Source organism: Nyctibius grandis, chromosome 2 (assembly GCF_013368605.1).
Source record: "Nyctibius grandis isolate bNycGra1 chromosome 2, bNycGra1.pri, whole genome shotgun sequence".
NCBI lineage: Eukaryota > Metazoa > Chordata > Aves > Nyctibiiformes > Nyctibiidae > Nyctibius > Nyctibius grandis.
The window spans coordinates 120,738,778-120,760,026 of record NC_090659.1 but is presented as its reverse complement, the minus strand read 5'-3'; the positions used below and the strand labels follow the sequence as shown (position 1 = coordinate 120,760,026).

At 41.8% G+C, this 21,249-nt stretch overlaps 1 protein-coding gene across 7 annotated transcripts in view; it reads left to right on the top strand.

The window, feature by feature from the left end:
- Nucleotides 1-6,231: 6,231 nt before the first annotated feature.
- Nucleotides 6,232-21,249, top strand: part of PICALM (phosphatidylinositol binding clathrin assembly protein) — a 73,786-nt gene continuing 58,768 nt past the window's right edge. For all 7 annotated transcript variants that reach the window (XM_068419954.1, XM_068419944.1, XM_068419923.1 and 4 more), the window contains exon 1: nt 6,232-6,524. In XM_068419954.1, coding sequence (XP_068276055.1) covers nt 6,395-6,524 — 130 coding nt within the window. In that variant the 5' untranslated portion in view covers nt 6,232-6,394. The remainder of the gene's footprint in view (nt 6,525-21,249) is intronic.

The window sequence follows — 21,249 nt, the reverse complement described above, 5'->3', positions numbered from 1 at the left end:
TCACTGACCCCTGAAGCACAGAGCCAAACACTGATAGCTTGACTCACTCCAGCGGGCAAGATTCAGATCTCCCATAAAGAGCAGGGAGTGGGACCTACCTACACAAGGCTTGAAACCAACTCATTGGCATAAATGGATTCATTCATTTGAGGAAGGGAACCAGGATTTACTTTTGCTGCACAAACCCGATTGTGAGAATACTTTTCACACATAGGTTTTCTTCTGGGTGAGAAGCCCCATTCAAGTCAGCATTGGCAGGACTGGACCCAGCTATTTACTCTCTATAGTTGGCATTGCCAGCATCAACATTTTTGTTTCAGCTCCACATCAAAATTCATGTGGGTGTGAAGCTTTCCCAGACACAGAGCATGAGCACATGAGCCTCAACATTAATGAGGGAATATATTAAGCTCTGCTGCACGTATGTGTGTGCAAGAGTGTGAGCATAAGTACCAATTAGAGCTTGGCAGCAGGCTGAAGTAGCTGTTCCATTCATACCCTGCGTTTTCATTTGCTTATAACTTTCCTTAAAAATATTCCTGTGGGGCTGAAGTGTGTTATGCTTGCTTTTGGCTCAAAGGTGACTGAAGAAAATGATAGGAGCTGCCTCCAAGTTACAGGAGCTCAAAAGGAATGCAGTTCCTCCTGCACTCGCCCCGCTGGATTGGTGCTTGTGAACTGGCAGGAGAATGAAATGAATGACAGTGCCCTCTCAGAAGTGCCCAGAGAAGGATTCTTATCAGATACTATCTCCTGCCAAGTCTCACGAATGCTGCCAGGTTGGAATGATGGGGAAAAGTACTTGGCAGCAAGGCCCTAGGTTTTTGAGATGAAACTAGGGGGAAGAGATGGAGACAGTGTCACTAGCTGGGACCGGGCCACTTGTTTTCCCCGTACGAAAGATGGTCTCCAGAAATCTCGGGGAAATATATCGGTGCACTTATCATGCTGGTAAAGGCTGTGTTGCAAGGTTTGGTTTTCCTCTTGGAGCATCTGAGTGAGTTACTGTGAGAGTGCCCACTGTCGAGAAAGGATGTGTAAAAAAAAGTCCCTGGGAAAGAGCAGCGCGAGTGTATTAGGAATGCTCGTGATGGGCAATGCATGGCAGACACAGGGGACAGCACAACTCTCGCTCTTCAGAGGTGTCAGTGTTTGACACATCCACTGGAAAGTGCGAACAAAATGCAGGGGAGCTTGTTTCCTTTCTATCTCACACTCGAAAAGGCATTTGTTACACGCATTTGCCACACGCATTTGTCGGCCAGGTAGCAATCCGGGCTTTGAAGGCATTTGTTTATAGCATTAATGACACGATCAGTTTTGCAATGTGCAAGTTTCATGTCAGGGCAAGGAGAGAAAGGTGTTATAACACACAACAGAATTCAGAAGCACCATATTTGTGTTCCACCTCTACTTAGATCTTCTCAGATGGCACGGGAGCTCCTACCCAGATATCCTACTCCTAAGTGAACACAGTAAAATCAGTTCTGATTGCTCCTCTCCTATGAAACAGTACTGACTCACTTTTCTCCCTTCCTACCTGCTTTTCCCATGTCAAAATTATGTTAGCTCTTGGGCAGCTGCTTTCTTCCTTGTCAAAGTCAGCTTCCTTTTGGGGAACAGAACAGCAAGGGACATCAACTGCTAGTTAACTGGAGCTGCATGAAAAGGTAACACAAGCTGCAGAGCTCAGAATACCACATACAAGGAAGGATGGTGGATATTGGTCTTATACAGAGAGGCACAAAAGAGGAAATGTGAGAGGAACAAAAGAAACATCAAAGCTGGCACCATTTCCAGAAAGAGGGAAGAGAATTGAAAAAAGAGATGTCTGATTCAACATGGACTTGAGGAAGTTGGCTTTGTCTGCAAGGACAAGAGGTTTGGACTAGATGTGAGGACAGTGAGGAGCTAGAAGAAAAGCAGGTAAGAGGAATGCAGAGCAAGAGGTGATTTCAACAGGAACGTTCTGGATAGGCTCAAGGTGGGTATTTAGGTGGAAGGGGGTGATGCATTTGAAGCAGGAATGAACTGAGCATGGAGTAATGGTCATTAGAAAAGGAAGGAGCTGAGTACTTAAAGTCTGAAGGATCAGAAACACCATTTCATATAAATTGGATACAAGAGAAACAAAAGTAAAATCTGGCAGGTCATCATGTTACATGTGGGCATGAGGAATATTGAAGGTGTAAAAAAGCACATCTGGAGTCATGGGAAGGGGAATCAATTAAAAAAGGAGCCCAGTGCTGTTGTGTGTTATGGGTATTTTGCGATCTTTCAGCAGTCCTCAATGGTCGTGCCTCCTCGTCCCCCCGGATGTAATCTGGCCACTTTACATAGCTCTGCTGGCTGCCTGATGGGGTTGGCAGTGCGAGCGAGTAATGAGAACCACACGCCTGGGCTACATTATTTCACTGTGCCACTAACAAGTGTCTCTTTGACTGTAACTTTTGTATGTCCCAGTTTCTTTATGTTTATCTTCTTAGAGGTGTTACAAGAACAAATTAATTATTGTCCGTAAAATTATTTGATGAAGTTGCTATGGTGATGCAAATTATATTGAATTCTTATTATAGGCAAGCTGGAGTATGACTCTAAACGTCTTTCATAGAAAAGCAACATTGGGTAAATCTTTGCCAAACTCTTTGAAAATGATTTTTGCAATTATTGTACTGCAGTTAAATGGGCAGAATTCTACTAGGCTGGGCAAAATTAGGCTGCTCAGAAGTGCATCCATAACCTTAGATTGCTGCATACAGTCAGTGAGTGGCCTGGTTCTAGCCGTGCAGCTGCTCTGGAGCTCTGCATTGCCAGAGGTGCACGAGCAATGAACCATATAATCCTAAGAGGCAGTGGACATGGGCGTATGTCATAGCTAGCTACATTCAGGAAGCCAAAGAGCTGGTGTTTTCTGTTTCCTACAGTGTATTTTTTTTTCTATATCTTATGTCTCTAACTCAAACAGATGCTAAACTCGTGGGGCTGACATGCAATTCACCGTTCCTTAAAAGTTGGGAAAAATACTATAACCCTTAACAGCAAAGGAAACTATGGTGATCCTTGAAATGGGTCATGGGAAACATCTGGATTGTAACGTGTTTCCAAATCATTTCTACAACACTGAAAGAGTGTTTCCCAACCTTATTCAGGTGGCTTTTCTGCCTCAGGCTTTCCTCCCCGTTGCCTGCTTGCCCTATTGCTGTCCCTCTCACCAGTCCCTTCAGCAGTTCCATCTCTGTTCCATCGGCCCAGCCCTATTTCAAACTTTTTGCCTTCAACAGCTCCCTTCACTTCCCAGATTATGGTTACTGGGATTTTTTGTCGCTGTTTCCAGATATGCCCTCAAATCCTGGGTAATGAGCCTGCTACCATTTATTAGCCTGCACTCAGCTTTGTGCTGAGACAGTTTTGTGCCACAGAAGGGCTGATTTCTAATCGACACGAAATTCACCCAAAACACCTGTTTTAAATCTCAAGCGACATCCAATTAATAGTGCTCCCCAACCCACAGCTTTCCTAATTATTTGCATGGAAGAAGGGCGTGGATGGCAGCAGCACTGTGAATGCCAAAGCACCCAGTTGGATTGCAGGCGTTACAGCGTGGCAGGCACCACACAGAGCAGAAACTACACTGTTGCAAGAAAGTGATATACATAATAAATTACAGAGGTCAGGCTGTGGCAAGGTTTTCAGCACTATAGGATACTCATGGGGAGAAACAGCCCTGTCACCTGGTCTGTCCTTCCAGGATAGCTGGATGCCAGTGAAACACTGACAATTTCGGAAGCCTGTGAATGCAAGACACAGCGTTTTCGCAGGAGCTGGATCCAGACTCTGGAAGAAGTTTTCACAAGAGAAAAGAATGTTGTTTAGGTTTGCCGCTTCGCTAAATATAAAAGACTCCTATCTTTGCATTAGTTTCTCTTCAGATACGTACTCCTTTCTCCTTTCTTTCTCAAGCACACCCAGGCACACAAACAAAAACAAATGAGTTATAAACTAATCAAACTTGTTTTCTTCAGGTTGGAAAGGAAAAGAGATAATATTTTGATTTCAATTTCCAAATCTTTGGGAGGTGCTCAGATACTATCTATCACAGTGCTTCAATCTCCTCACTGTAATGGTGTCAAGTGGCTCCCAAGCAATTAAAAAGCAACAAACAATTACAAAAATAAGTTCTCCCATCACTTCTCTCTCCCGTTTCTGCTTATGAACAAAAATAACGAGCAGAATTTTTAACGGAGTGGGGTAAAACTCTGAGGTTTCTGTGCGTATGAAGAGCTGTAAAAAGGCTAAATTTATTTTTGGTTTTGGACCTCTAAGACCGAGGTCACTTTTTGTCCCCTTAGGAATGAGACATTTTGCCCAAATCTGGTCTCAGTAACTCCTAGAGTCGCAAGCTTCCTCTGTTGGATAGTTTCACTGTTCCGGGAGAAAGCAACGGGCATAATCAGAGAACAACTAATGGAGCCTAAATTACTTAGGCCAATTCCGTGGAACTTCTCCAAACAGCAACTTGAAATGGGGTGTTGAAATCCTGGTCCTAGCTGAAGTTAGCATAAAAAATACCAGCAGTGTCAAAATTATTTATATCTCTGATTTACAGTATAATTTGGAAACAGTACAAAAAGATGATGTATTCACGGCGATATGTGTTGCTGTATCAATAGCCTATAGCAGTGTCAGGGTTTTCATGGTGCGAAGCTTTATGCTAAAGCTGCCTTATCTCAGAGTCCACTGCTGTACATGTCAGTGATTTATTTCCCCAGCATGAATACTTGGGACTCCAGAAGCAGTTCAGAAGGAGCCAAGAAATACAAACACAAGAATATCTTCAAAGAGCCTGGCATTGAGGAAGCAAGCTCTACATGTGCAAGCGCTCCTTCCACACACACAGCAATGGCATTATTTGGGTTCGGCTTTCACCAGATGTCCTTCCTCTGACACCGATTTTCCTTACGCATTATAAACAGATAATCCTACTTATATACCCTGTCAAGCAGACAGAGCCCATTTGTATACTGCTTCTGTTTAAGTTGGCTAATAAATGTTTCAGTGGCTTCATGGATGAGGGACAGTTCCAAGACGACTCATCAGGAGGCACTTCTGGGAGAGGAAGAACATTTGTCTGCTGGAATCCTGTGGTTTTGCTGTGTTATTTGCTGCTGAGCCCTGTTGTAACAAGTAGTGAAAGTTGCAGATAGGTGGGAGGCTGTGACTGCACTTTGGCAATGCACAGTAGGAGGTAACGACTCCAGTAGATGTTCCTCACTGTCCACCACTGCGTCTGGGTCATACAAGTACCAGGCTTACAGAAGGCACGTTAAGGAACAGTTAGCTAACTTTTATGAACAGAAACATTAAGTAACTTCGTACAAAATCCCAACAAGCCAAGGACAGAGCGACGGACTAAGTCCACGAGCCCTGAGGAGCATTCACTGAGTCGCAAAACAGTGGGAGGCTGACCATGGAAGACCTGAAAACCACTGATTTTTTGTGATTGCCGTGATGTACGTTTGAGAAATTTTTGGCAAGGTTTCAACTAAAAATAACTCCGAGGAGAAGCACGATCGCAGCAACCACACAGCTCCAAACCCCTCACTGCCTGTGAACAGATTTTTCCTTTACACTTTCACTGTCTTAAGGTGATACCGAAGGAGTTTCCACAAAACTTTCCAAGCCGAGAAACACAAAAAAACTTCCTTGAGGGCGGTGGCACCCCAGTTACTCCAACGAGGTTTTTACATGGCGCTTCAACCCGCCCCGCTGAACCCGAAGTGGGGCCCACAGACGCTCCCACCCCCCCTCGCTGCCTGCCCAAGGGGAAGGGACACCGCCGCCCCCAGCCATGGCCCAGCTTTGGGGGGGCTGTGCCTGTCCCCCTCCCCGCCGCCCTCTCCCGAGGCCCCCGGCGCTGAGGGGACGGAGCCGCCACCAACCCCCGCCCCGCCCTGCCGCGGCCCCAGCCCGCCACACCCGCGCGGGGGCGCGCGCGGCGCCACGTGACATCCTCCCCCCTCCCGGTGAGGAGGGGCGGCGCGTGTCACGTGGGCGGGGCGCCGCGGGAGTCACGTGACGCGGGCGGCCCGGCAGGCTCCGAGGAGGAGCTCCGCCGGCGCCATTTTCCTTGCGGCGCCCAGTGTGTGTCCCCTGTTCCCGGCCGAGCGGAAGGCGCGCAGGGGGAGGGGACGGCGGCTTGGGGGAGGGGGGTGGGAGGAGGAGGAGGGGTCCCTGCTCGGGTGACAGGTCCGTCCCTGAGGGCGGAGCGGGGGCCGCCTGCGGCACGGCGGGGTGAGGAGTCCGCGCAGCTCCATTCCCCCGGTTAGTCCTCACGTCCCGGCCCCTGAGGAGGGAGCGGAGCCGCTCTCGGTTCCAGCGCCGCCAGCAACCCGCCATGTCCGGCCAAAGCCTCACCGACCGCATCACGGCGGCGCAGCACAGCGTGACCGGCTCGGCGGTCTCGAAAACCGTCTGCAAGGCCACGACCCACGAGGTCATGGGGCCCAAGAAGAAGCACCTGGACTGTGAGTACCGGGGAGGGATGGCGGCCGAGGGGCTTTCCCCGCGCGTCCCGCCGGGCTCCCCCCTCTCCCGGGGTCCTGTGGAGCGGGGTACCCGCCGTGGGGCTGCCTCCTTTCCCACCGGCCTCGCAGTGAAGCCTCGTCAGGCGGAGGAGCTCTGTGTATTTCAGCATAGGACGTTCTCAGGGCGGGGGGTAGGATCGGGGACGTGGCGATGAAGAGCTTGGGAGAGGCTGTTCAGTCTGTGTGCTCTCCAGAAGGGGCCTTATTAGCTGTTCCCTATGCACAGGGGCCTGGAGAATGTGAGCTTCTGAAGGACAGGACTTGCCCCATACCCCTTCCTTGGAGAGAGAGAACGACGGAGGCCAAGCAGAGCAATGGGCTGTAATTTCCTTACTAATTGATCTCATTTGTGTTTTGCTAGGGCAGCACTCCCCCATTCTGTAGAGGAGGTGCAGGAGTTTCAAGGGGGAATAGCTGATCAGTTACCTGAATTCTTTCCCACGTAGTCTACTAGGAAAAAAAAAAAAATTGCTTCTCTGTCATTCTTGTAACTCTTCCATGTAGAAGAATGTGAAATGAGTGCTTGAGGAGTTAATCTCTCTCAGTAAGGGTGTTCTTCTTAGTCTTATCCTTTCTAGTCTGTCTTCTCCGCTTGGGAAGATGGGCCTAAGAGGACTTCTTTAGACTTTCAGTGCTTGAGCTTAACATCCCATACAAGGACTGGCCATTTTTCAACTTCTATTAAAAATAGATCCAAGGTGGGAAGGCTTAAAAGGTTTTCTGTCAACTCCGTTCCATCCAAGTGATTATGAAGAGAATGATGAGCACCAAAGTTCATACTGGTGTGTCTCCCACTAAGCTGTAAGGTCACAGGACTGAGGATGTTCTTGGCTTGAATACCTGATTATCTTGCATCTATTTATTCTAGGCCTTTTAAGGACCCTTCTCTCCCCTCCCCACCCCCTTTCACTCCCCCCAGTATGTAATGAAAGATACTGGGGAGAGCTGCATGGCGATGCCTTCTGTATGCGTGCTTTCTCCTTTCCTCCCACCCACGTCTGTGAGGAGAAGGTCGAGTCTTCATGTGTCTTGAAGTTGTGCCTCCTGAGTCCCTCTATATCCAAATGAGAAGACCAGATGATAGTACTAGGATTAATTGTACTGTAGTTATTTCTTCTTTCCACTAAGACATGTCTGACTTAAGGGTTTAAGCAGTTCTTGTTCTGCGAGGAACCTGAGAGGAATGTGATCCATTTTTTAGGGTAGCCCCAGAACAGCTGCCTCAGTTTCTTTCTGGTATTCCTGCTTCCATTTCGTCTTTCACATGAAGACTGAGTAGTAACTGAGTGGCTTTGTTATTTTTGGTCAGCCCAGGGTGTCAGAAGGCTGAGGGAATCTTTGGGCTCTTAAGTAACTTAGTCTCAGGTAGAGAAAACACCCTGTCATATGAAATCATGGTGTTACTGGATTTCACACAACAGAAGGGTGACTTACTGGAAAAGAACTTTGTCAGGTTTAGCCTGGAATAGTGCTAAAAGTACAGTTTCAGTAATAGGGCATTTAGCAGCTGAGTTATTTCATGGTATAAGCTTTATGAAAAAGAACATCAGACTGACCAGACAACTGCTCTTCAGACTGGCATATGTATACAAGGGTGGTGTTCTGAACAGGGTTGCTGGGGGACATCCTAATTGAGACCTATTAGATGCTGCTGTAGAAGGGTGCTTGAACTTCCTTAGAAAGCTCTCTGGTGGTTGCTGGATGAGAAGACCATTTCTGTATTTCCCTTGTCTACTCCAGATTGTCAAAAGTCACGGTTCCTGCCTCTTTCTCAGAGAATTCTGTTATCAGAGCAAAGCAAACTTGACTTTTAAATTAGTTTTACTACTAGTCACTTTTTTTTTTTAGTGGTTAAAATAGAACATGGGTACGTAAGTTTTGTTTGCTGTCCCTAATAAGTTTGTTGGGAGTGTCTGTTCCTGCTGTCAGGAAATGACACACGGTTTCATATTTTGAAAATTTTCTTTGTTCATACCGTTTATGGTTGTATGTTTAAAAATGAATGCTTTTTGCACAAGCTGTGACTCAAGCCACACCTCTGAATTATTTGCACATATCTTCCTTTTGAAACAAACAGTTTAAGTGCTAGATAAGTCCTATGAACTGACATCTCGCTGTGAATGACAATTAATATACCTGTCTTCATAGGTGACATGTTTCTTAAATATTTTTCTGATTAGTGTTTGTTGTGATAATGACAGTTAAAACTTACTTGTGTTCTGAACAAGTCAATAAGCTGAGTTTTCTAACACTGTCCTGGAATGAAGTCTTAGTTTTGTAGCATTTTTTGTGACCATGACATATATTCATGTTAATGTGGTATTTGTATTGCTTGTACAGGTCTCAAAATCTCTGACTGTCCTGTTTCTGAAATTCTTTATTAAGCTTGCGCCGTCCTGAACACATTTGAGTATCTCAGCCTCACGTTATCTCAACTTATACAATTGGAGGGAAATCCAACATAGGTACCCGTGCACATGATTATTACTATCCTTATTTATCTTGCTCTTGACTGTCTATGGAGTTCCAAAACTGAAGTGCTCCTCATCCTAGATTTGTATATTCCCTCTGTATTTCCCTCAGTGACCATTACCTTAATAACCAAAGAATGCAAAAAGGTATTCTTAGCCCGTAATAATAAAAATATAATCTATTCCAAAGAATGTTCTTTCTTTCCACATACAAAGTTAGTTGGTTGTTTGGTTTGAGGGAGAAAGAGTTAGAATTCTGATTTACAAGTGGATGTGTCTTGTGATTGGTAGTAACAATCACCTTATGGTCATATACTTGCACTCAGGATGTGCTTTTTCTCCTGTTTTGGAGACCCAGTCTTATAGCTGGGATAAGGATTCTCTGTTCTGTAATGTAGGTGCTTCTTTTGTAATGATGTATTACTTGTTTTACAGTAATCAGACAGGTTTAATAGTCTTGAAACCCTCAAAGCGCATAGTTCATGAAATTTCTTTTACAGAAAACCTAGTTTCACTAGGACTTTGTCCTAGTTTTCACACCACTCTGAGCAGTGATGGCTCAAAAGTGGTTTGTGGGTTTAGCTTGTATGCTGTGATTTATGCAGCCCTTTCTTTTCTGTTTAGCTTTTGGTTGCTGTGTTCAGTGCTGTATAGTGATGCTAAGAACAAGTGCTTTATGTTGTTTGAATGTAAATGGTACTGGAAAACTTGTTGCTAGATTTCACTTTTCTTTTTTACGTGATTCTGTTGGTGGTGAGTGGTGCTCCCACAGGTAAATGTGGCGGATAATTCATATTAGGAAAACCACAAGATACATAGTTAATGCCAAGTAGGAAGTTTCACTAGGTCAGTTCAGTGAAACTGCTGTAGCAGTGATATCTCAGTATCATGAAAATGTTTGTGTATCTGTGCATGTTGTGGAGTGTAGTTCAAACAGCTTTGGTGTGAAACACATTTAGGGTTGGGCTCTTAAATGAGTATGGCATAGTAACTCTATCTACTTGTAGCTAATGGAGTAGCTCTCTTTAAAGGAGAATGTGGATGGATGGCTTGGAAGGAAGTTGCAATGCTGTAATTATCCATTCTTAAAAGGAAATCTCTGTAGTTATGCCAGAGTGTAACTTCCTTGACTTCTTATTGTGAAGAAAAAGTTGTATTTTTAAGGAAGATGGTAAACCAGTTCCCTGCCCTGTGTTGTGTAAATGTTTGTGAGAAGCTATGTAAGTGAAAGTAAACTTAATTGAGCTTTTTGTGAACTTATTTCCCGAGTCCCTGGTGTTGGCTGTTTTGGTTTTGTCTAGAGGCTACTACTAGTACAAATAAAGACTTGCTTTACGTCTGTGCTGGGGAGAGGTTCCCTTTCCACATGAGATGGTACGCAGAGGGTATCTTGTAGAACTGAGGGACAAGGTCATTGCTTTTCCCTGTATCTCACAAGAGATTTGTAGTAAAGCTGGGAAAAAAACCAAGGTTTTAAGTGCCCACCTGGCTTTACCTACTGAAGTATAACTGGGTTATTTCAGTGATGCAGTGAGTTAACTCCTGGTGCCTGTGGGTACTACTGTGTTCTCCCATAGAAACAGATTGTCCGTGTTCCTTTTATTGTATTGTAGTTCTTCACCAAATTCATATTTTCTTTCTGGTTTTGGCAGGATTACCTGAAGTTTCTCGTGGCTTTGCTTCCCATTTTATAGTTGACTTAAATTTCTGGAGGCAGTCCATTGTTATTTTTGCTTAGAACTGTTCTGTGTAAGTGTAATTATTTCAAATACAGATAATTGCATTATTACAACTTTCTTTTGAAGTATTCATTTTTCTTTCTTGAGTTCTTCCATGATTCCTTCATCATTTCTTCCTTAGCCAACTTTTCTTAACTTTTTACTAGAATTCCTTTGGGTTACTTGTTTGTGCCTTTTAGTAGAGTACGAGAACTATCATACTCCTCTAGACTGCCAGAGGGCCAATTTTCTACCACAGCTGCTCATTTGCAGAAAGAATAGCCATTTAGTTCTGCAGCTGTTGTTTTATTTTACTTAGCCTGGAGCAGTATTTTACTTTCGGATGAAGTAAGAGGCGGGAACTAAGGTGGAGAAGCTGTAGGACACCTGCAATCAGCTTACGCTGAATCTTCATACTGCCATTGTTTCCCATCAGCGGTGGTTATTTAGGTGTCATGTAACTTTGGGCTATAGCTCTAATTGTGATATTTTTAATGGTGCAGTCATCTCTTACATCTTCTAAAAGTGATGCTTGGAAGAGGCATTTTTTTCAGTTCAGCCTGTGACCTAATGATCTATTTTAGTCTTTAGTTCGTAATCTTAAAATCAGTTTTTGATCTGTAGATGTGAAAGTTTTAAGCTGTTCCTGGTGACTTGGCTCACAAAGTAACACTAGTTTGCATAATAATACAAAAGAGATGACTTATCCAACGTGAAATTTGAAGCTTCCCTTTTTGCTTCGTGTGTGTTGCCTTAAGTAAAGTACATGAGTAAAGTACATGATCAGTAAACTACAGTACCAAGTGATGCTGGTAGAACGCTGGGAAAGTTCACTTATAAAATGTTACTGACATCTTTGCTCTCCCTGGAAAATGCAACACGTTTTCTGAAGCAGAGACGCTTTTTGTATTTGAAAGCTTAATTTTTTTTTAACAGCTGCCTTAAATTTAAGTCTCTCAATATCTTTAAAGTCTTCTCACTCGTTAATTCTCAAACATCAATTGCTTTTTTAAAAATAGCCCAGTTACTACTGGTCAGATATGCGCACTCGTATTTTCTGTAAGCCTTGCAGAAGCTGTTCCTCAAGCGTGTTAGAAGAAATCAGGTAAGTATTGTAAATGACTTGTTTATAAAACCTTGAAGTCCTGTACTGGGACAGTTATTAAACATTTCCAAATAGTTCATAATAGAAGTTTAAAGCAATAATCTCAAGTATGTGTTCTTACTTCTAAGTATCTTAGCAAACTCTTCTGCTGCAGCGATGAAAACTTTGCTTTGTGTTAAAAAAATGGGGTTTTTTTGTCCATCAGTGTGTGAGTTTGACCATTTAGATTTCCTCCTGGTTGAAGTCCTAACACTAGAAGTAGTTGTAATTTGGAGCTGAATGTTACCTTGGGAAGGCTTAGGTAGGAGAGAGATTTTATTACTGATTACGTCTGCACCAGATTAGAAGTAAACAAGAAATAACTGGCTAAAAGGCTGCAACTGAGTGGAAAGGAAAGAAACTGATGTTGATATAACATTGTTGGGTTTGATGTTTTTCCTGCTCTTCTAGCAGTTTTCTCGGCAGTGAAATGTGATCATGAGCAGGCAGGGTATGAACTTTATTAATTATGTATCCTTCTAAACTCTAAGTAGAAATACTGTTGCACTTCGTATTTCACCCCTAACTTTACATTAGAGCTTTAGCAAATAGCTGTTAGTTTCTAAATGTTAAAATAATGTTAGTAAACTCAGTGCTGACTTGTACTCTCAAGTCTACTAGTGGCAAATCCAAGTTATGAGCAATGTGTGACAAATCGGGTATTGAGATTTGGGAAATTAGGGAACTAAGCTGTATTTAACTGTGTGAAAATAACTTAATGAAGTTAAGCATTTCATAAAGACGTAACAAATACTCGGATTTTCTGACTAAACATCCTTATGCTATTTTGCTAAAGGAGCTTTATTAAAGTAATGCTTATCTGGATCATTTGCGATATTAAACATGAGTAAATTAGGCTTTATAAAGTTTTACCTCAAAAGAGACGGTGTAAAATAACAAGATCTACACCAAAAGTTCACTTGGGAGTGTAAATTCCTAGCATGAAGCATAAAAAAAAAAATACTGGATCAAACAGTGGTGGCACAAAGGGAAATCCTATGGTTTTATTGTAATTTATGTCATGACATATATGTGGTGTATAAAATAAAAAATACGAAAGATGAGTTTTACATTCAGTCTGACCTCTCCTATATGATTTCCTTCAGACCTCTATTAATTTCCTCAGGAAGAGCTCTCCATGTCAGCCCCTTTTCTTTCCCGTTTCCACGCATTCTCCTGAAAAGACACTTTTGAAATCTTCACTTAATGTTCTTTATTACTTCCTCCCAAGCAAGCGGTCCTTCAGTCACAACATCCGTGAGCTCTAGCAGCGGAGCCCTTCTAGCAGCAGTGATTCTTTTGCTTATGTAGGAAGTGATAAGTTTGCACGGGTTGAAACCGCACTCTGGTATTTCACATATTTACTCTAAATATGGTACTTGCAGTAGCATGTAGCTCAGCTAGTCCAGTTGCCAGCTGTGTGATGTGACATCAACAAAGCATCTCTATTATTTGTAACCTTTGCCGATTTTTAGTAAACTTCATACAGTTTAAAGCAGGAATTATGAATCCTTAATAACACTGTTTCCTAGTCACATATTTAGTGTATAAAAAAAGTTTTTCCACATCAATAGCTTGTAAAAACTGACTTTTTTTTTTTTGTCCTGTTGAAAAGGTGATAATGAAATTCATATCATTCTTCAATTAGTTTCATTAAAAACCAAAACACACACCTCCACCGCCCCAAAGCTCTAATGAAAACAACCCCCTGGTATTCTACTGCACAGTGTAAGTTCCTAAAGTTACAATACTGGATTTCAAGACCCAGAATGAATAATATACCAAGTTTTAAACTAAACTCAGGTTACAAACAGACATAAACATGTTTTAAATTTATTTATTTTTTAGGTTTTTCGATGCCTTTAATCTGGCAGTAAATCTGCTCAGAGCAGCTCTGTCTGTGATTTGTTGCTCTGTCTGCCAAATCAAAAGGTTGAGTGTCTTGGCTATCAAACGGTAGAAGTAGGTGTCTTCATGTTCTTTGGCATTCTTAAGGGCTGCTTGTAGCTCGCTTTGCTGTTGGCGATGTTTGGATTCTTCTGGGGTGGATAACGAGCTGTAATGCGATATGGCAGTGTTTCTGTACCTGTCTCTTTCCGCTCAAGTGTGCTTTTTGTTTTGGGTTTAGTTTTGTTAGGTGGTGGTGTGTCCCTCTTTTCCCCCCTTCTCCCCATATGTTCAGAAATCACATCAGCATTTCACCTACATTTGTTTGCGGTTGCACTTGGTTTATTTGGCTGATATCTCTGCTCTTGCTGACAAACGGGTCGATATTTAATAGCAAATTGGGTCACACTTGAATTTGAATTTTGATTTATCCTCTTCCCCTCCCTCCCCTCCAGTATTGCCATAATAGTTGCAGCCATAATTGCAACCTATTTAAAAATTTACGAATTTTTCTGATCCGCAACTCTGTGTATTCTTGACCTGACCTTATTTTTTATGTGAAATGTTAAAAGTTGTTTAAACTGTTGTGATGGTTAAGCTGCCATACTGAGAATGGTGGTGTAATTTGGTTGGATTGAATCGTCTGTCCCTGTTCCTATTTGCCAGAAACCATTGATGATCATAATTCGACAAATACACTGTTATGAAGAGATTAAAAATAACTTTGATTTAAAAATCAGTCTGTTAGGAATATTTACTTCATTACGTATAGCAGCTACATACAGCTGTAGTTCACAAAGCGATTCTTCGTTTCTGTATGGATGTAAAGCTAGCTTCGTGGAGTGTTGCTTACTCATGAAATGCCTTCGTCCTTCTGTTTTACAAGAATTACCTAAGTTTAATATTTATATAAGTGATTATGTGAGTTTGTAAGTTTTAGGGGTGAAATTCAGGTGCTTTACTTACAATTACTTTTTATTCATCATGAGCTACAACTAATACTGTTGATCGACAGCCGGCTAAACATGAGCCAGCAGTGTGCCCAGGTGGCCAAGAAGGCCAATGGCATCCTGGCCTCTATTAGGAATAGTGTAGCCAGCCGGTCTAGGGAAGTGATCGTCCCTCTCTACTCGGCACTGGTGAGGCCGCATCTTGAGTACTGTGTTCAGTTCTGGGCCCTGCACTTCAAGAAAGATGTTGAGGTGTTGGAGCGAGTCCAGAGGAGGGCGACTAAGCTGGTGAAGGGTCTGGAGGGTCTGACCTATGAGGAACGGCTGAGGGAGCTGGGGTTGTTTAGCCTGGAGAAGAGGAGGCTCAGAGGTGACTTTATTGCAGTCTACAACTACCTGAAGGGAGGTTGTAGTGAAGTGGGAGTTGGCCTCTTCTCCCGGGCAACTAGCGCTAGGACAAGAGGGCACAGCCTCAAGCTTCGCCAGGGGAGGTTCAGGTTGGACATCAGGAAGAATTTCTTTTCAGAAAGGGTTATTAGCCATTGGAATGGGCTGCCCAGGGAGGTGGTGGAGTCACCATCTCTGGATGTGTTTAAGAAAAGACTGGACATGGCACTTAGTGCCATGGTCTAGTTGACAGGGTGGTGTAAGGGGCAACGGTTGGACTCGATGATCCCTGAGGTCTCTTCCAACCTGGTTGATTCTGTGATTCTGTGATTTATACTGTAAGCCTTGGGTAGATTTTAATTTTGAATTAATTCTCAGGGTGACAGTCCATGTCACTTTGCTTTCATTGATGTATACATGCCCTAATTAGTTGTTTTTTATTCAAATTACTGAATTTGGATTTATTATCCTCTAATACAATTTTCTGTAATATATTAATAAGCTGTCTTAAATTTAATAGGAGTTATTTCTCCCTGGAGTGCTTGCATTTCAGTCACGAGTGTCACAGTACAGCATTGCAGAATAAAATTTTGAGTATCAAAAATATACGTGAAGTGGATTTTAATCATAGGGATGAAAGAAAAGTCAATGGAAACCAAATATGAACACTTCTGCATTCCTGGGCTGTAGTTATTTATAATAAGGATATGAAATGCGTAGTAAGTTGCTGCATTTGGTTAGCTGTCTGATGGAAAAGCTCAAGATGCACAACTCCTGGCTGTAAACTGAAACACAGGGACTAGCACACTGTGGTGTGCTTTGGGGGAAAATGATGGTCTGCATACAGACTTTTATTTTTAAGTTGTTGATAGTCAATAGGGAGCTAGCTCAGACTTTTTTGGATCTGTTCAGTTGAATGCTTTACCACAACAGTAGCATCATTAAGCTTATCAAATGTAATTAAAGCTAAAACATAAATTAAGTAAATTTCCTAGCAGATTACTTTGCACTAAAAATATGGAATATGTGAAGCTTATTTCAGTGCTGAATTTGGCCTGTAAGTGGGTGGAAATCCAGAGAAGCTTTTGTGTTAGTTCTCAGGTACCAGGGAACAGCACGGTTAGTTCAACCTCTAATGTTCGGAATTGCATTGCTGTGAATTTGAAGCTCTTACATTTCCAGGGGCTGATTTTTGGTTTTGTTGTGGTTTTTTTTTTTCTTTTTGTTTACACACAGTTATTTTATGAGGAGACTTTCTTCAGGGTTAATTATCTGTAAGTAAAATACGGTGCATTAGAGGAGATACTTTTGTCCTTATTTTAAACTATTAATTAGGAGCCTTTGTAGACAGGAATGTGGTCAGCCTCTTGGTATGTAGTAGGGCTGACACAAGATGTTATAACACCTAGTTTCACTGTAGCTCCATATTCTTTTTAGCTCTCTCGGGTTTTAACCCATGAACAAATCTTACTTTGAAGCAAATGGAATAACTGTATTTTGCATTGTTAGAGCTTTTCTTTATGAAACAATTACATTTTAAATATAGAATCTGGCTGAAACCATCTTTCCTTTTACTGAGGACCAAAAGGCAAATGTTATTTACTTCTGCTTCTGGCTTTAGTTTATCTTAGAGGCTGTTTGTGATAAGGACATGTCATTGTGCATGGTAAATAGAGAAATTCCCTCACGGAGTTCTTTCTGTGTCCCTTACTGGTCCAGTTTCAGACTTAAGGATTTGAAGCTCCTTGTTTTGTCTAAAACTTTGTGAAACTTGATAACCACATGGTCACTAATAAAGTTCTCATGAATGTTCTCTAAAACTGGGAGATGAGGGGAAGAGCTGATCCGGATTTATGAAACTCAAACGTAACAGCGTTGTTGTAAGAGGATGGGTTCCCCTTTGTAACGTCCTTTCCTTTATCTACTGAAAATCAGTAAAGCTTAATGTGTGGTGCTGGAAAAATACAACTTAATTTTCACTCTCTGTCTTCAATGAAGACCATTCCTGCTCCACCATAACCTGTTTCACAGTTTGTTTTAAAACTTTTACTCTGAATGGCTTTGACATGGGCTGTAGAGGATGGTTTTGATCCTTCAGCTGTTGTGCCCTTATAAAAGGGTACTATTGAAATGTGTGTTGAAGCTGTACTTGGGATGAGCCAGGATGAGTTTTGTTTGCTCAGGGAGCTCCAAATATCTCATGGGAGATGTTAGTCTAAATTGAAGAAGGAAGTAAAAGCTAAATTAGGCAGGCATTTCCAACATTTCTATTAATAGCATGGAGGATTTTAGCTGTTCCTTTCCTCGACTGCCTCCCTTCATGGGAGAGCTGCACACTTAGAGTACATGAGTGTCAGTTGAAACAGTTTTGTGAAGATATCTGTGTTTTGATGGGGGAGAGAAGTGATTTTTTAAAATTTTTTTTTTCTTTGAGCTCCAATGCTCTGTGTTTCCCAGTTTGCTAACAGTTCGTGTCAAAATCTGATCCTATAATGGCCAGGAAAAGGTATGAAAGTGGCTGTCAGTGGCACGTCTCCTTTAATGAGTTCACCTACTTCAAGTGCAAAATATGAAATAGTTGGTATGGAATTGATGGAGCTTGCATTAGAATGGCTGCAAGAAGTACTCTAGATCCAGGTATCTTGAATTTTAGTTGCTTAAAAAAAAGAAATCGGTAATTTAGAAAGTAGTGACACTTTTTTAACGAAAATTACTAGAATTTTGCGTGTCACCAAATATGTTAGCACGAGAGGAGCAGCTTTGTGGTTTTTGCTAGGCTTCTTTCTCCTATTCCTGCTGGGAAAAATGAAGCTTAGTCCCACTTAGGAGTAGACAGAAGTCGTATAGAGGTGGCTGGTATGTAGATGGCCTTTCACATAAAGAAACCACTTGTGGGATTTAGGGGAAAGAGCAAGGAATAGAAGGAAAGCAACACAATTTCACAATTTCATGTCTAGAACTCATTTCAGAGTTTATACTGTTGTCTCAGTCCTTGTGCTTTGTTACGAAGCCAACTATTTTTCTTTCAGATTTTCAGCATAGAGAAAGATAAATCTCGACACATTCTGCAAAACTGTATTCAAACTGTTTTGTGTAACATCAGGGAGTACAAAACTTAGCCTGTTTGATCTCTGAGATACTAGCCCAAATAGCCAACTGTGTAAACTCGTGCTGTCTGGTGTGATTTTTGTGCCAGTCACTTTGTAGGAGAAGGTTGGTGTTTGATTTTCATTGAATGATAAATATTTGAAGTTTGAAGATTTGCTACTTTGCACATTCAAATCATTTGTCAGGATTTTTTTTCTTTAAGAAAAGACATTGTATGATATAATAGGCAAATAATTTAAATTGCTTTCCTCCTTAGTCTGTTAAGTGAGATTTGGTAAGAAAAGCTTTGCAGCAAGCTTTGAGCAAGTGTTTTTATTGCCCCTGCATTGTCAGCGGAGAGAGAACTCTGATGGCAAAATCTTGAGGGTTACTGGTTTGGGGTTGACCAGCTTCTTTTATAGAAACTGCAGAAAAAAATTTGATTCCTCAGCAAAACTCCCTCGTGAAATGTGTGTTTTGTTTTGAGCTGTTGCTTATTAGCAGCATGATTTTCTTGACTTTGCCTTGTTTTCCCCACTTTTCCCCTTTTTCCACTTTTGTTAGGCTACTTCTTATGTCATGGTTTATAACCTCTTAAATCAGAGCTAGTTTTCGTTAAGACCTGTTAAGCTCTGTTTGGTCAGCTAAACCAGCACACAATCATCTGACAGGGCACTGTGGAGGCATGCTGTGGGTATTTCCTGAGAGTTCAACAGAAAAGTAAGATATACAGATTTTCCACACAAAAGAGGAAACATTGCACGTCTGGATAGTAGCATGATGTGTGTGAAGTTTCTGCATAGTGAGAATCTGGGCTGAAGCCTACTGTCTGAGGAGTTTTGCTCCAACAGGTGATCATCTTATTTTATAAGGAAAAGCATATAGCATTGTCAGGTAATAAATAGTACTAATGAAAAAAAATTCTAAATAGTTTGGACTTGCTTCTGTTTCTCAAATGCCAGAAAATGCACCATTTTCGGTAAGTTTATGTAGTGGACTTTTAATACAAGCAGTATCAAAACGAACCCAAATTACTTAAAGTCATTTTTGCATCTTTGTGATATTGGAAGAGCGTGATTTAATAATCATACCATTTTAGGATATAGTTTAAACTTCTTTGGCGTTAGGTGCAAAAGTTTCCCAGATTTTTCCCTTTATCAGGTTAAACTCTCAATTTTGCTACTCTCTGTAAGCACATGAAAAGCAGTTAAATGTGGAGAGTTGGTTTTTAGCCGATATACTGCAGGGGCAAAAGGACTTATAATAGGTGCTGTTGCACTGTTAGTGTCTCTTGACAGTAGGGCTTATTTTGTACAACAAACTAGCATGAACTCTTGACAAAAGAAGGCATATTTCCACAAAATGATATGTCTGGTTTGGCTTTCTTTTTTTTTTGCCAGTAGTTAACTAGACAGCCCTTTACTGTAGGTGAAGCTGTAGAGGATGGTATCTGCCAAGAAATATGTCCTACTATGCATTTAAATATTTTTACAATTACATTGAATTTATTGTCCTCCATAATTTCTGGTTTGCTGAGGACACCAGTACACTTAGTGTGCTGCAGGCATTACACAGTCTGGGAGGCTGCGTAGTAGATGATGTGTTTTGGCATGAGTGCTTTCCAGAAACTGGAAAACCTTTGATGTAGAGAAGGTCATAGTCTGACCAGAAAACTTTGCTGTACAGAGGTGGATATACACATCTTCATCTGCAGTTTCAGCACTGATGGAAGTAGGCAAATACAGAAGCATAACTCCTTTAACTCAAATACATGTTTCCTGACAGCTCCCAAAGGCATTCAGGTGAAATGTGCTATTCTTGCTCTGAATTAGATTCTGTTTAGAAGGAAATCTAATTTCCAAAGTCTTTTTAAAATGGGAGACAATAACAGATATCCCAAACAACTTTGCTAGAGCGAGTAAGACTTTTGAGCTAGTGAAATGAGACAAGTATTGAAGTAGGAAAAATTCAGATCAGATAGCTTTGGTTGTTTAATCTTTGGTTTTGTCTGTTAAACTGTCTAATTAAAGATGCAGCACTGCCATTCAAAGGGAAAAAATGTGAATTACATGTGTGTGATTAGTTCTAAAATAACAAAGATCAGGAGAATTTTTTGGCTTGAAAATCTGTTCAGTGAGATGTGGTGGCAGGAGATCAGGCTGGCGTTAACGCTCAATGGTGGCTTCAGTGTCATTATGCTGTGCAGTGATGCTACACCACTACTACAAAATTACTTTCCGATACATCTTTTAGAATAAATTGATGTGGAAGTTAAACATCTAAGAAACACCTAAACTACACTTGTGTGAATACTTTGTACATTTAGAAGATAAGTGTATTTAGATTTAGAATCTGTGCTAGAGCTGTTTACAGACAAAATGTGCTGTCCATGAAGTCAGGCGTGTTTTCTGTTTGTTTTTCTGTAATCCAGGATTAAGGAAGTCACAGGTGTTGGAAGGCGGCATAGGTACGTTGGCTGCGTTTGGGTATGCTTTTCAACAGGTTTGATCTGAATCCTGTGTGGACCAGGTGAGCTCTGGAACTGGAAGCTTTGAAGACAGGCTATTTAACTTCATTGCAAATGTCAACAACGACGGGACTTACAGCCACAAGTTGAGTTCAGGAGTTCTTTGCAGGACTAAGGAGGGTTAGATACTGAAGTGAACCCTAAGTACAGTAAAGGCCCACCTTCTTGAAAAAATCAAAGTCATCTTGCTGCAAAACAACTGTAGAGTTGTGCTCACTGAGGATTTTTTGTTCTGCAGTGTCTGCTGTTGGCAGAATGGTTTCTCTGTTTCAGTAGGCTGGGCGACAGTAATGTTACTGTACCACTGCTAACAAGCTGCCAGGTAAGGGTGTATTGTTAGTACTTTGCGTGAGTCTAGGAGGTATTTGAGAGCAGTCTGCAAGGATTGGTTGCCTACTATTGGCAGCACAACAGCAGCTTGTCCATGTGTTTCCCAAGTCTTGTTTTAACACTCTTCCATTAGCACAGCTTCTTTTTATTGTATGGAGATGTAA